The following is a 15,986-nucleotide window of genomic DNA, read 5'->3' on the forward strand; positions in this document are numbered from 1 at the left end:
CACTTTGTTATTTCTATTAATAGTTAATATACAGAAAAAATGCTGAAAACACTAAAAATAAAGCTAAGAAGAAGAGTAAGTGCGGGCATTTGGAAAACTCTTCTGAACGCTGGAAAACGTAGGTTCAAAAACGGCAGTTTAGCCGCATTTATGTGCATTTGCGTTTAGAAGCCTTTTTAAAAGATAACCTCAGGAGACCTTCCCAAATGCCCAGAATGCACTGAGAAATAGTACAAAATTAACTATTTCAGACAATTTGAGAGGAATAGAGAGAGCAGAAGCAGAGATAGCAGTATGTGTCGAGATGACCTGTCTTTTCTGGACCGGATTCTGAGCGCTCCAGTTTTAGTAAATCAACCCCACGGTGTCTTCTTAGGACTCATGTACACAGGGCATTTGAAAAACTTTTCTGACTGCTGGAAACTGCTAGAAAACGTAGGTTAAAAAACGTCAGTTTAGCAGCATTTACGCATGTTTATGTGCATTTGCGTTTTTAAAAGATAACCTCAGGAGACCTTCCCAAATGCCCAGAATGCACTGAAAAATAGTAAATAATTAACTATTTCAGACATTTTGAGAGGAATAGAGAGAGCAGAAGCAGAGAGAGCAGTATGTGGTGAGATTAGCTGTCTTTTCTGGTTGTATTCACTATGGATCCCATCATGAACATAATGCGGCACGTTCTACCATTTGTTCCTTCACACGAAACCCTCCCTGCGCACATCTGATTCACCCAGCTGCCTGGATCCCACAATGCCGGCTTCCCTCCTCTACTTCCCATAGGCAGCTGCAAGCACACAATAGGATCCTTCAGGATGGAGGGTGGGGGAAGGGTCCGATAATTACATCACATTAACCAGCCCCTTCCTTCCCTGAATGAACACAATAAGTGATAGGTACTGATCACTCACTGTGTTCATTCATAACTAAAGCATAGTAAACTGTTTTTTTTTTTTTTTTTTGAAGGGGGCCCTTTCAGCTTGGTTGTATGGGGCCCTTTAGTTTCTAACAGCAGCCCTGGCACCACATACAGTGTCTCCCAGAAGTGAGTCCCCCCTCCCCTGGACTGTATACAATGTATGTGTGTATATATATATATATATATATATATATATATATATATATATCCAGTATCTCCCAGAAGTGAGTCCCCCCCTCCACCGGACTGTATACAATGTGTATATATATATATATATATCCAGTATCTCCCAGAAGTGAGTCCCCCCCTCCACCGGACTGTATACAATGTGTGTATATATATATATCCAGTATCTCCCAGAAGTGAGCCCCCCCCCCGGACTGTATACAATGTGTGTATATATATATATATATATATATATATATATATATATATACAGTATCTCTCAGAAGTGAATCCCCCCCTCCCCCGGACTGTATACAAATATATATCCAGTATCTCCCAGAAGTGAATCCCCCCCCTCCCCCGGACTGTATACAATGTATATATATATATCCAGTATCTCCCAGAAGTGAGTCCCCCCCTCCCCCGGACTGTATACAATGTATATATATATATCCAGTATCTCCCAGAAGTGAGTCCCCCCTCCCCCGGACTGTATACAATGTGTATATATATATATCCAGTATCTCCCAGAAGTGAGTCCCCCCCCCCCCCGGACTGTATACAATGTGTATATAAATATATATATCCTGTATCTCTCAGAAGTGAGTCCACTTAGGGGTGGAGTCACTTTTGTTGCCAGCGGATTAGACATTAATGGCGGTGTGTTGAGTTATTTTGAGGGGACAGCAAATTTCCATGTTATACAAGCTGTACACTGACTACGGCACATTGTAGCAAAGTGTCATTTCTTCAGTGTTGTCACATGAAAAGAGAGAATCCAATATTTACAGAAATGTGAGGGGGAGGGGGGGACTCACTTCTGGGAGATCCTTCATAGAGCAGATGGTTGCTGTGCATTGCGGTAACGATTGTGAACAGGTACATCACCACGATGCACAAATGTGAACGGCCCTCATAGGACGGGAGACACTGTGGGGAGTCAGGCAGTTGGTGGACGGGGCAGATCTGTAGGGAATCTCCGACCTTCTTCTGATTCCACACTCACCTGTCCCACACCTTCCTAAAAAAGGAGCCTAGAGGTATGACCCAGGACGGCTGTGTGATGAAGGTGTGTGCGGGAAGAGTTAATCCCTGTGTACACGGCCTCACCCAGCAACTGTCACTATGTGTGAGTTAGTGACCTGGGGACCTTTGTTTGCTGCGGTTGGATCCATCCAGGCGATTTTCATGGCCGCTGTTATGCAAAGCCCCGGCTTACATGTGCTGTCGCTGCGGGAATCATGAGGATGTATTAGGACAGGGGAAAATCTGGAGCTGGATTTGGTTTTCTTTTGCACCCTTGCAGCCCATTAAGGCTCGGTTCACACCTGTGCAGGTTGCGTTTCAGCCGTTTCTGCATTGCGTTTTGCACCTGTGTTTTTGCCACGTTTTGCAATTTATTTTTCTTGTTGCTAGGCAGATTTAAAACACATCAAAAATGCTTCTTTGGCGCACTTTTAGGCTAGGTTCACGCCTGTGCAGTTTTCTTTTTATCTGTTTCTGTAGTGCGTTTTTGATACAGTTGCGTTTTTTTCTCCAACTTGTTGCTGGGCAGATTGAAACGCAAAACGCATCAAAAACACAGTACATGCTTTTCTGCAGCGATTCCATTGAAGTCTATAGAACCAAAAATGCAACTTTTTACATTCAAAAAAGTCCCTGACCCTTTCCAAAACATTCAAAACACAGAGGTGTGAAACTGTCCCATAGGAAATCATGTTAAATGAACTGTACTGCATTTCTGCAAAACGGAAAACGCTTAAAGCGGAGATCCACTCACCTGTCAAAAAATAAAAGTCAGCAGCTACAAAAACTGTAGCTTCTGACTTTTAAAAAAGTCACTTACCTGTCCCTCGGTCCCGTGGTGTGTCCCCCGCAGCAAGTTTCACCGGCCGTCCTGGATTCCAGGAGGCCAGTTTCTTCAGTGTGGGACCCCGGCTGTGACAGCTTGCGGCTTCACAGCCGGGTACCCACTGAGCATGTGCAAGTAGCACTGCTCTACATGAATGGTCCTGTAGTCTTCTGGGACCTGTCACGTGTCCAAAAAGACTACAGGGAGGGAGGACACCTTCCACTTCTTCCCTTATGTATTATACATGGAGATCATATCCCCCCTTATGTATTATACATGGAGATCGTATCCCCCCTTATGTATTATACATGGAGATCCTATCCCCCCCTTATGTATTATACATGGAGATCATATCCCCCCTTATGTATTATACATGCAGATCATATCCCCCCCTTATGTATTATACATGGAGATTATATCCCCGCATATGTATTATACATGGAGATCATATCCCCCCTTATGTATTACACATGGGGATCATATCCCCCTTATGTATTATACATGGAGATCATATCCCCCCTTATGTATTATACATGGAGATCATATCCCCCCCTTATGTATTATACATGGTGATCATATCCCCCCCTTATGTATTATACATGGTGATCATATCCCCCCTTATGTATTATACATGGAGATCATATCCCCCCTTATGTATTACACATGGAGATCATATCCCCCCCTTATGTATTACACATGGAGATCATATCCCCCCTTATGTATTATACATGGAGATCATATCCCCCCCTTATGTATTATACATGGTGATCATATCCCCCCCTTATGTATTATACATGGTGATCATATCCCCCCTTATGTATTACACATGGAGATCATATCCCCCCTTATGTATTATACATGGAGATCATATCCCCCCTTATGTATTATACATGGTGATCATATCCCCCCTTATGTATTATACATGGTGATCATATTCCCCCCCCCTTATGTATTATACATGGAGATCATATCCCCCTTATGTATTATACATGGAGATCATATCCCCCCCTTATGTATTATACATGGTGATCATATCCCCCCTTATGTATTATACATGGTGATCATATCCCCCCTTATGTATTATACATGGAGATCATATCCCCCCCTTATGTATTATACATGGAGATCATATCCCCCCTTATGTATTCTACATGGAGATCATATCCCCCCTTATGTATCATACATGGAGATCATATCCCCCCTTATGTATTATACATGGAGATCATATCCCCCCTTATGTATTATACATGGAGATCATATCCCCCTTATGTATTATACATGGAGATCATATCCCCCCCTTATGTATTATACACAGTGATCATATCCCCCTTATGTATTATACATGGAGATCATATCCCCCCCTTATGTATTATACAGTTGCAAGAAAAAGTATGTGAACCCCTTGGGATTACGTGGAGTTTTGCATGAATTGGGCATAAAATGTGCTCTGAACGTCATCTAAGTCACAACAATAGAAGAACACAGTCTGCTGAACATAATACTAACAAACATTAGACGTTGCCATGGTTTAATTACACATAACATGTAAACATTCACAGTGCAGGGAGGAAAAAGTATGTGAACCTTTGGACTTAATAACTGGTTGACCCTCCTTTGGCAGCAATAACCTCAACCAAACATTTCCTGTAGTTGCAGATCAGACCTGCACAACGATCTGGAGTCATTTTGGACCACTCCTCTTCACAAAACTGTTTCAGTGTAGCAATATTCTTGGGATGTCTGGTGTGAATCGCTCTCTTAAGGTCATGCCACAGCATTTCAATCGGGTTGAGGTCAGGACTCTGACTGGGCCACTCCAGAAGGCGTATTCTGTGCTGTTGCAGCCATTGTTTTGTTGAATTACTTGTATGCTTTGGGTCATTGTCCTGTTGCATTACCCATCCTCTGTGGAGCTTCAGTTGGCGGACAGATGGTCGTACGTTTTCCTGCAAAATGTCGATAAACTCTGGAATTCATTTTCCCATCAATGACAACAATCCGTCCAGGCCCTGAGGCAGCAAAGCAGCCCCAAACCATGATGCTCCCTCCGCCATGTTTCACAGTGGGGATGAGGTTTTGATGTTGGTGTGCTGTGCCTTTTTTTCTCCACACATAGTGTTGTGTGTTCTTCCCAAACAACTCAATCTTGGTTTCATCTGTCCACAGTATATTTTGCCAGTAGTGCTGTGGAACATCCAGGTGCTCTTTTGCAAACTTCAAACGTGCTGCAATATTCTTTTTGGACAGCAATGGCTTCCTCCGTGGTGTCCTCCCATGTACTCCATTCTTGTTTAATGTTTTCCTTATTGTAGATGTGTCAACAAAAATGTTAGCATGTGCCAGAGATTTCTGTAGGTCTTTAGCTGACACTCTGGGATTCTTCTTTACCTCATGCAGCATTCTGCGCTGTGCTCTTGCAGTCATTTTTACAGGACGACCACGCCTAGGGAGAGTAGCAACAGTACTAAACTTTCTCCATTTGTAGACAGTCTGTCTTACCGTGGACACATGAACATCAAGGCTTTTGGAGATACTTTTGTAACCCTTTCCAGCTTCATGCAAGTCAACAATTCTTGATCGTAGGTCTTCTGAGAGCTCTTTTCTGCGAGGCATGGTTCACATCAGACAGTGCATCTTGAAACCAGTAAACCCAAAACAGGTGTGTGTTTTTTAAGGGCAGGACAGCTGTCAGCAACACATCCAATATCATCACACTGATTGGAGTCAAGGTTGGCTCACTCCTGGCTCCAATTAGCTCTGGGAGAAGTCATTAAGCTAGGGCCTCACATACTTTTTCCTCCCTGCACTGTGAATGTTTACATGTTATGTGCAATTAAACCATGGCAACATCTAATGTTTGTGTAGTATTATGTTCAGCAGACTGTGTTCTTCTATTGTTGTGACTTAGATGACGTTCAGAGCACATTTTATGCCCAATTCATGCAAAACTCTACGTAATCCCAAGGGGTTCACATACTTTTTCTTGCAACTGTACATGGAGATCATATCCCCCCTTATGTATTATACATGGAGATCATATCCCCCCCTTATGTATTATACATGGAGATCATATCCCCCCCTTATGTATTATACATGGAGATCATATCCCCCCTTATGTATTATACATGGAGATCATATCCCCCCCTTATGTATTATACATGGAGATCATATCCCCCCTTATGTATTATACATGGAGATCATATCCCCCCCTTATGTATTCTAAATACAAAATTTATGGTGCAAATTGCACTGCACAGAATTTACGTGATTTGTGCAAGAATGCAGTGCGGTTCCCGTGCGAATCACATGCGATATGCCACACCGCACAAGTGTGATTCCAGGATTAGTCATTCAGAATACATGACCTTGTTTATGTAAACATTCACACCTTTTATACACAAAACAGGGAAAATACAAGACATAAATTGTGGACGAAGAGGTTTCTTTCAGCGTTTTGGGGAATCCTGACCACAACCCAGCCGTGTGCGTGGGCCCTAGAAGCCTGCCATACTGCCGAGTTCAGATCCATATAATACTGGACACACTGCGGACCTGAACACAACATTTTATACATCCGTGTTCATGAGCCCTAAACGATCCATTGGAGTCATGCTGCTGACTCTGTCCCAGAACCATGCGGACACCATCAGGAGCTCAGGGAACCCCCAGGAACCTCAGGAGGAACCATGGCTGGTCTGGATACACTGTACAGCAATGAACCTGCTGTTATAGCACCATCATGCGGCCAAAACCAGACACTGCAGATGACAAACCACAAAAGGGAAAAACAAACAAACAAACAAAAAAAAAAACACAAATATTTATTTACAAGTCATCAGCAACATACACATAATTACAATACTGGTTACATCCAGAGGACTGAAAGGAAATTGTTGGGAGAAAATATTAGAACCTATCATTAATGGCGTATCTTGCTTCATTCCAAGGGCTTCCTTCCATCTCCTTCCTCACTGAGTGGAGCTTCTCTTAAAAGTGAAAGTTCTGCTCTTCCTTCCCCCTCCCTTCTCTCCCATTATTGAAAGTTTTTTTTTTTTTCCTTTCTGGCAGTAGGTCATTTTGTCTGATCGGTACTCACTCCTACTTCCACATTTCTTGCCTAGGCAAGCATTGCAGAAGTTCGGCCCGCCCACAACCTCCTGGAACAAGTCACATGTCCCAGGAGGCTGCGGGACCAGTCTGAAAGCACAGTGTGGAGCCGACTGTGAACTAGCAAGAAGTCAGTCGGCTTCCCACAGCAAAGATGGTGGCGCCAGGGATCCGCAGATCAGCAAAGAAGCAGCCCGGGTGACGACAGCTCTGGACTCCTTGGGCTGGTAAGTGTCCTTGTAGTAAAAGTCAGCAGTTACGGTATGCGTAGAACAGAAATATAATATATTGCACCTTACCGGTCTGTAATGCAGGCCATAGACGGGTCGAAAACCGGCCATTGTTTTAAAGAAGAAGAAAAAAAAAAAATCGGTCATTCAACAGGCCGACGTTACCAGCAACGGTAAAAAAAAATCGTCCAATTTTCGTCTCGTCTACGGCCGGCATTTAATTACTTCTGTCCCTTGCAGAGAGCTCCACTATTATATTTGACATGAAAAAGTCTTGCGGTTGCAACAATGTATCCATTTGTGTCCATTTCAGATACAGATGTTTTTATTCGGATACAAATAGATACATTGTTGCAACCGCAAGACTTTTCATGTCAAATATAATAGAGGACTGGAATTCTTTTTCTTCTTCTTCTTCTTGCAGGTCACGGCTCATGCGCAATTTTTTATCGGCAAACGATTGGCCGATTTGCCCATCATTGCTGGAAAAATCGCCCGATTTTTTCCAACTTTACCAAGAAAAAAAATGTGCCAAAACCCCGAAAAACAGCCGACCAATTAACCCACTAACGGTGCGAAAATCGGACGAAAAAAATCAGCCGATTTTCGACCCATCTATGGCCTGCATAAATGTGGGGGCTTTTTATTTCTTTATTTTCCTGTCAGTATCGCTTCTTGTCCTAGCGTGACCACATTATCACCCAAGAACAGGACTACAGGACCCCAACATCCCCCTTTCCCATAAACATAGTATTCTGTAGTCCACCGAGAGCTGGGAACAGTGTAACTGATAAGTCAGCCTGAGCAAAAAAAAAAAAGACAGGAATTTAGCAGCTCACAAGATTTCTGGAAGGACCCCCCCCCCCCTCCGCCTTTCAAATATAGTGTGCATCAGGGGCGGACTGACAAATCATGTGGCCCCCGGGCAATAGGGGATCATGGGGCCCCTGTGTCCTTGCCCAAACTCAAAAAAGCCTATTAAAAAGGTACCAGGGGCATCTCATGGGGCCCCCTACTGACCCCGGGCCCTCGGGCAGTGCCCGAGTTTCCAAATGGTCAGTCCGCCCCTGGTGTGCATTTAAAAATATGTAAAGCCAACCTTTCATTTTCCTGATCTGTGCCTACTATATCATGTACTTGGATGAAGAAGTCTCCTGTTCTCTTTGTACTGCCTCGTGTGAAGTCCCGGGTGTTCCTGCCAGTCCCTCTGCTTTCCTATTAAAAATCGACCACACTAGGCAGGAGAACACAGTGTGGTCAGTTCCCTAACTGTGCTGGGAGCTCAGCCTGCTCTCCTCCAATGAACAGACTTGTCCTAACACTCCCCTCCCCCTGCACAGCCATTCACTGGGGAGATCATTGTGCCGTTGTTTCTCCTCTTCAACTCTTATGCAGCTGGAAACAGAGGCAATGTGATCACTTATAAAAAGGGAGAAAAGGGTATTTATAGTTTTTTTTTTTTTAATCACTACACAGATGTTTTGCCTTTCGATTTCTATTTTACTCTGAATAGGTTGTTTCACAAGGTGAGGGTTTACATGTACTTTAAATCATGCTGGAAACGTTTGATGGGATGGCTAACACTGAAGATAACCTCATCCCTTCTCTTGGTGTCTGCACCTTCTCTCAGCTAAAGGGAATCTAGATACAGATTATTTTTAAAAGTGTTACTAAACCCCCAACAGTACAATCAGTCTGTAGATGCAGTAAAGCATGCTTGTTATACTCACTGTGGAACCTAAGGGGTTAATCCTCCGCATTGTGATTTGATCCTGACTTCTCTGATCCTCCCCTTCTTCTACTGTCCCCAAGCCATCTGCTGATAGTAGAGCTCAAGGAGTCACTGTGTGCTTGCTCAGTTTGTTGTGCATTTTTTTTTCTTTGGGAGAGTGCATGTGATCAGCACAGAGCCAATCAGCACTGTCCAGACAGAGGGTCAGGGGTCATGTAGCCTCATAGGACAGCCAGAGCAGAATGAAAACTCCTACTAGCTTTAACCAGTGCTTGGCCAGACTGCTCTATACTGCTGAAGAGAAAAGGTATTTAGCAGAGCGGACACAGCGGGCGCGGGGTCCCGGGGAGAGCGGACACAGCGAGCGCGGGGGATCCGGGGAGAGCGGACACAGCGAGCGCGGGGGATCCGGGGAGAGCGGACACAGCGAGCGCGGGGGATCCGGGGAGAGCGGACACAGCGAGCGCGGGGGATCCGGGGAGAGCGGACACAGCGAGCGCGGGGGATCCGGGGAGAGCGGACACAGCGAGCGCGGGGGATCCGGGGAGAGCGGACACAGCGAGCGCGGGGGATCCGGGGAGAGCGGACACAGCGAGCGCGGGGGATCCGGGGAGAGCGGACACAGCGAGCGCGGGGGATCCGGGGAGAGCGGACACAGCGAGCGCGGGGTCCCGGGTTTAGTAACACTTCAAGCTATACTTCATTCCTATCCGCTTCATTCAGCCTCCTGCTCGGTGGTGTTACATGGTGGATGCGATTTATAGTTCCTCTATTAGAAGGCAAATCTTGCATTCTGCTCACACTCACCTAACCCAAAGCTACATAGGAGACTCCCCAGATCACAGCACAGAATACAACCACAATACAGAACAGCAAGCATGTACAAAGTGAAGGTCACATCACAAATTACTTTTCAGGTATACTGTACAATCATGATGCAGACCATGTAACCACAATACCTACGTGAGTGTTTCCTATTAAAATATCTGTTGAATATCCTGAAAATGAAATTGAGCAATCCAAGAAAACATGTCAGAGAACGATGTGACTGCTCAAAGGGACATTTGGCAAATGGTACAACAATCGGGCAATTAAAGGGTTCATTTTCTTTCCCTAAAAATGTCCTCCGGTTCAGGCGGCAATCTAGAGTTGTTCCCCGCTGTTCCTTGCCTCTGCCACAGGCTATCCTCGGTCTTCCAGGATGAATAAAGCTGAGGCCAAGCAGGAAGACTGAGGACATACCATGAGTGCGGGGTCGTCACCCTGGCGCCTTGCATTCACTGTGTACCTGTGCAGAGGCCATCAGCCCTTCTCTGTGCACCGATGAAGCCTGGCCGGCTCTGAGAAGAGGAAGAGGTAGGGGCCCCTACAGCAACATTCGGCTGGACTGGACTGGACTCAGAAAAAGGAAGATATGGATTAAAAAGAAGAACAAATGCCTATGGGGGAGGAGGTGGGAGAGAACAAAGTTTGGAGATTCCCTCCATCAGAAGTCTTGACTGCTGTGCCTTCCACATTCCAGGTGATGGCGCATAAACATTCAAGACACCGTTCACTGTTCTTTTGCTGAATCACGACAACCTGTATTGGCACCAGACAAGGTCCATCAGACATCGCCTTCCCCACCAGACACAACTATACCCCCAATATTGGGCTTAGAAACCCTGTGCCTTAGCCCATATTGTGGACGAAACGCGTCAGTGCAGAGCCATGCCTGGCTTAGAAGCCAATGTCTAACTGCCCTTGTCTGGCGCCAATAAAACTTGTGATTCATCAAAGAGCACGGAAGAGGACAGCCTGAATGTTTAAACGTCTTGAGGGGAGAAGGCAGATCTCGGAGACCCGTGCATCGGTGGTTGGTTGCTGCCACGAGGTTGCCTTTGTAAATGTTTTTGTTCCCGATACGGGTGCTGTTCATGGTGAACATGGCCATCCATGGGATATTTACAACCCAATGAGGCTCTGTGTCCCCACCATACTTGGAGTCAGTCTTCCAGTAATGTGGTACTCTGAGTCAGAGACGGGTATCTTCCGCTAGCTCAGTATTTCCTCTGTCGGGGGAAGATGGCGGAAGAGCGTTTTGGGGTGGGTACAGAGTCCGGGTCCATATCAAAGAGGTCACGGCCCGTTTTCAGGATCTGCTCTTCAATCTTCTTGTGGCGCTTCATGTCAGAGAGAACCTTATCCAGCCTGGCCTCCCTCTTCTGGCTGCTCCTCCCTGAGGAAGAAAGAGAACCGTTATTGGATATTCCATCTAAAGTCACATTTTACAGCAAATCAGTGATCAGGTTACTGACAGCAACACAATCATGGCTTCTCCTACAATCCCTGCAGGAGGAGACAAAATACTAATGGAGCGGATTATGCCATATAATATATAAAATCTATCAGTTTCAGAAAAAAAGGGGCTGATCAGAACTTACTTTATTTCTTAAAAGCCTCTATTGATTTTTCATTGAGAATAGATTACATACAGGCAGCACATCTTAGATGAACTCTGCCTCCATCATGTCACATTCACCTGAACCTCCGTCTTCACCATGGCACATACTGCCAACCATTGGCCTCCATCATGTCACATTCACCTGAACCTCCACCGTGACACATTCTCCCAACCACTGGCCTCCATCATGTCACGTTCACCTCAACCTCCACCATGACACATTCTGCCAACCATTGGCCTCCATCATGTCACGTTCACCTCAACCTCCACCTTCACCATGACACATTCTCCCAACCATTGGCCTCCATCATGTCACGTTCACCTGAACCTTCACCATGACACATTCTCCCAACCATTGGCCTCCATCATGTCACATTAACCTGAACCTCCGCCTTCACCATGACACATTCTGCCAACCATTGGCCTCCATCATGTCACGTTCACCTGAACCTCCACCTTCACCGTGACACATTCTGCCAACCATTGGCCTCCATCACGTCACGTTCACCTGAACCTCCGCCTTCACCATGACACATTCTGCCAACCATTGGCCTCCATCACGTCACGTTCACCTGAACCTCCGCCTTCACCATGACACATTCTGCCAACCATTGGCCTCCATCATGTCACATTCACCTGAACCTCCGTCTTCACCATGGCACATACTGCCAACCATTGGCCTCCATCATGTCACATTCACCTGAACCTCCACCGTGACACATTCTCCCAGCCACTGGCCTCCATCATGTCACGTTCACCTGAACCTCCACCTTCACCATGACACATTCTGCCAACCATTGGCCTCCATCATGTCACGTTCACCTGAACCTCCGCCTTCACCATGACACATTCTCCCAACCATTGGCCTCCATCATGTCACATTAACCTGAACCTCCGCCTTCACCATGACACATTCTGCCAACCATTGGCCTCCATCATGTCACGTTCACCTGAACCTCCACCTTCACCGTGACACATTCTCCCAACCATTGGCCTCCATCATGTCACGTTCACCTGAACCTCCACCTTCACCGTGACACATTCTGCCAACCATTGGCCTCCATCACGTCACGTTCACCTGAACCTCCGCCTTCACCATGACACATTCTGCCAACCATTGGCCTCCATCATGTCATGTTCACCTGAACCTCCGCCTTCACCATGGCACATTCTGCCAAACATTGGCCTCCATCAGGTCACGTTCACCTGAACCTCCACCATGGCACATTCTGCCAAACATTGGCCTCCATCATGTCACGTTCACCTGAACCTCCGCCTTCACCATGGCACATTCTGCCAAATATTGGCCTCCATCATGTTACAATCACCTGAACCTCCACCATGGCACATTCTCCCAACCATTGGCCCCCATCATTTCATGTTCACCTGAACCTCCGCCTTCACCATGGCACATTCCGCCAAACATTGGCCCCCCTCATGGCACGTCACCTGAACCTCCGCCTTCACCATGGCACATTCTGCCAACCATTGGCCCCCATCATTTCACGTTCACCTGAACCTCCATCTTCACCATGGCACATTCTGCCAACCACTGGCCCCCATCGTTTCACATTCACCTGAAACGGAGCCTTCACCATGGCAAATTCTGCCAACCACTGGCCTCAATCATGTCACGTTTACCTGAACCTCCACCATGGCACATTCTGTCAACCATTGGCCCCCATCATTTCACGTTCACCTGAACCTCCACCATGGCACATTCTGCCAGCCATTGGCCCCCCTCATGGCACGGTTACCTGAACCTCCGTCTTCAATATGGCACATTCTGCCAATAATTGGCCCCCCTCATGGCACGTTCCCCCAAACCTCGGCCTCCACCATGGCACGTTCCCCCAAACCTCGGCCTCCACCATGGCACGTTCCCCCAAACCTCGGCCTCCACCATGGCACGTTCCCCCAAACCTCGGCCTCCACCATGGCACGTTCCCCCAAACCTCGGCCTCCACCATGGCACGTTCCCCCAAACCTCGGCCTCCACCATGGCACGTTCCCCCAAACCTCGGCCTCCACCATGGCACGTTCCCCCAAACCTCGGCCTCCACCATGGCACGTTCCCCCAAACCTCGGCCCCCACCATGCAACGTTCCCCCAAACCTCGGCCCCCACCATGCAACGTTCCCCCAAACCTCGGCCCCCACCATGGCACGTTCCCCCAAACCTCAGCCACCACCATGGCACGTTCAGCCAAACCTCGGCCTCCACATTATCCTCTCTCTATCTGGAATAGAGCCCTCTCTATCTATGGAGGAGACACTTCCCCACCCAGTCTATTATCCCCGTACATACCAGGCGTTCTCCTCCTGTCAATCAGTGCATTTTTCGGGGTGGATGGTTCATCGTCAAAGTCGAACTCAGTGGGAACATGTGGCCTGCAGAAGATAAAAAAAAGAAAAGCAAAAAATCTGTCACCTCTACAGAATACTACATATCCCACAATATACCTACCTGCAGTCGCCTTTCCTGGTCTTAGATGAAATATATAGCCACTCACCTCTCTTCCTCCTCCTCCTCTTCCTCCGGTTCCTGGTCAGACTCCTCATCCTCAGGATCCGGTTCCGGGGTCGGAGGCCGCCGAGCCAGGATGTCCACCTGAAGTGGTAAGCTCCCCTCGCTGGCGATCAGCTGGTACAGGCGTTTGATCTCCTCTGGCTGCGGCATCCAGCCCTCCGTCTCATCCACATCATCATCGCTGCACGGGATGCACCAGTCTTCATCGTCATCCTCATCCTCCTCATCCTGCCGCTCCTGTTCTTCCTCCTCCGCCTCGCCCTCTTCCTTCTTCCTCTCCTCCTCTTCTTCTTCTTCCCCCTCCTCCTTCTGCTTCTTTTCCTCCGCTTCTCCTTCCTCTTCCTCCTCCTCCTTCACAGCCAGGGACTCCATACCGGCCGTCACCTTCTGCTCTCCATCTTCCGAGGCCTCCTGCATCTGTGCGGGGACAAAATACAAGGACAGTCTGCTAGGACGGTATACTGCAGGCCTATTCCAATTCCCCTGTACCGCAAGGGGGGAAGCCGCAATGGGGTCACGGGGACAGGAAGCGAGGGGGGAAGCCGCAATGGGGTCACGGGGACAGGAAGCGAGGGGGGAAGCCGCAATGGGGTCACGGGGACAGGAAGCGAGGGGGGAAGCCGCAATGGGGTCACGGGGACAGGAAGCGAGGGGGCAAGTCGCAATGGGGTCACGGGGACAGGAAGCGAGGGGGCAAGCCGCAATGGGGTCACGGGGACAGGAAGCGAGGGGGCAAGCCGCAATGGGGTCACGGGGAAAGGAAGCGAGGGGGCAAGCCGCAATGGGGTCACGGGGACAGGAAGCGAGGGGGCAAGCCGCAATGGGGTCACGGGGACAGGAAGCGAGAAGGCAAGCCGCAATGGGGTCACGGGGACAGGAAGCGAGGAGGCAAGCCGCAATGGGGTCACGGGGACAGGAAGCAAGGGGGCAAGCCGCAATGGGGTCACGGGGACAGGAAGCGAGGGGGCAAGCCGCAATGGGGTCACGGGGACAGGAAGCGAGGGGGCAAGCCGCACTGGGGTCACGGGGATAGGAAGCGAGGGGGCAAGCCGCAATGGGGTCACGGGGACAGGAAGCGAGGGGGCAAGCCGCAATGGGGTCACGGGGACAGGAAGCGAGGGGGCAAGCCGCAATGGGGTCACGGGGACAGGAAGCGAGGGGGCAAGCCGCAATGGGGTCACGGGGACAGGAAGCGAGGGGGCAAGCCGCAATGGGGTCACGGGGACAGGAAGCGAGGGGGCAAGCCGCAATGGGGTCACGGGGACAGGAAGCGAGGGGGCAAGCCGCAATGGGGTCACGGGGACAGGAAGAGAGGGGGAGGCTGCAATGGGGTCACGGGGACAGGAAGCGAGGGATGGCCGCAATGGGGTCGTGGGGACAGGAAGCGAGGAGAAAGCCGCAATGGGGTCACGGGGACAGGAAGCGAGGAGAAAGCCGCAATGGGGTCACAGGGACAGGAAGCGAGGGGGAAGCCACAATGAAGTCACTGGGACAGGAAGTGGGGGGGTGGGAAGCTACAATTGGGTCACAAGGACAGGAAGTTGGGGGAAATCTCCCTAATCGAGGTCACAGAACAGGGAGAGAGGGTGAAGCTACAATAGGGTCATATATAGAAATAAACACCCCTCCCTGAATCGAAAGCTGCAAACAAGAAGAGTTATAATATAAATACGTGCCAGTCATCCTATTATCACGACAAGGTCCTAAATAAGGGCCCCCAGGTATGATCAGTGCAGGGGCAGCCCTCTGTCACCTATACATATGATGGTGTCACTCACTGTGCGGTCTGACCTCCTCTTCTCTCTGTGGTCACGCCACCTTTCATCAGAGTACAGAAGCACCAGGATCCACCATGTTCCCTCCACTCTGTTTACCCGCCTGCTAATACCCGGCGTCACTTCCGCCCTTCTCCTCCAGCTGTCATCGGCTTCACCAGTACAAGCCCACTTCCTTACGTTGCGATACGCACAGCGGTCCGGGAAGTTTCTGCCATATTTTTAACTGGTCAC

The 15,986-nt window shown here is 48.4% G+C and overlaps 1 protein-coding gene across 1 annotated transcript; it reads right to left on the bottom strand.

Annotated features, from left to right (window-relative positions):
• Positions 1–6,741: 6,741 nt before the first annotated feature.
• On the bottom strand, positions 6,742–15,890 carry PAGR1 (PAXIP1 associated glutamate rich protein 1). The gene is made up of 4 exons (XM_089667418.1): positions 15,756–15,890; positions 13,961–14,394; positions 13,756–13,838; positions 6,742–11,223 (listed from the first exon to the last, which is right to left on the bottom strand). Exons 2-4 carry the CDS (start codon positions 14,392–14,394, stop codon positions 11,045–11,047), a joined length of 696 nt encoding a protein of 231 aa, XP_089523544.1. The 5' UTR covers positions 15,756–15,890; the 3' UTR covers positions 6,742–11,044.
• Between the last annotated feature and the right edge of the window lie 96 nt (positions 15,891–15,986).

The sequence above is a fragment of the Staurois parvus genome, unplaced genomic scaffold, assembly GCF_062004578.1.
Source record: "Staurois parvus isolate SC_StPar_1 unplaced genomic scaffold, SC_StPar_1.0 ptg003246l, whole genome shotgun sequence".
In the NCBI taxonomy this organism is placed as follows: Eukaryota; Metazoa; Chordata; class Amphibia; order Anura; family Ranidae; genus Staurois; species Staurois parvus.

Excerpts from the sequence above, each read along its gene's own strand:
- PAGR1 (XM_089667418.1), bottom strand. The coding sequence starts at position 14,394 with ATGCAGGAGGCCTCGGAAGATGGAGAGCAGAAGGTGACGGCCGGTATG. Across the intron at positions 13,839-13,960 it reads GAGGAGGAGGAGGAAGAGAG|GCCACATGTTCCCACTGAGT; the intron begins GTGAGTGGCTAT and ends TATCTTCTGCAG. Across the intron at positions 11,224-13,755 it reads TGACAGGAGGAGAACGCCTG|GGAGGAGCAGCCAGAAGAGG; the intron begins GTATGTACGGGG and ends TTTCTTCCTCAG.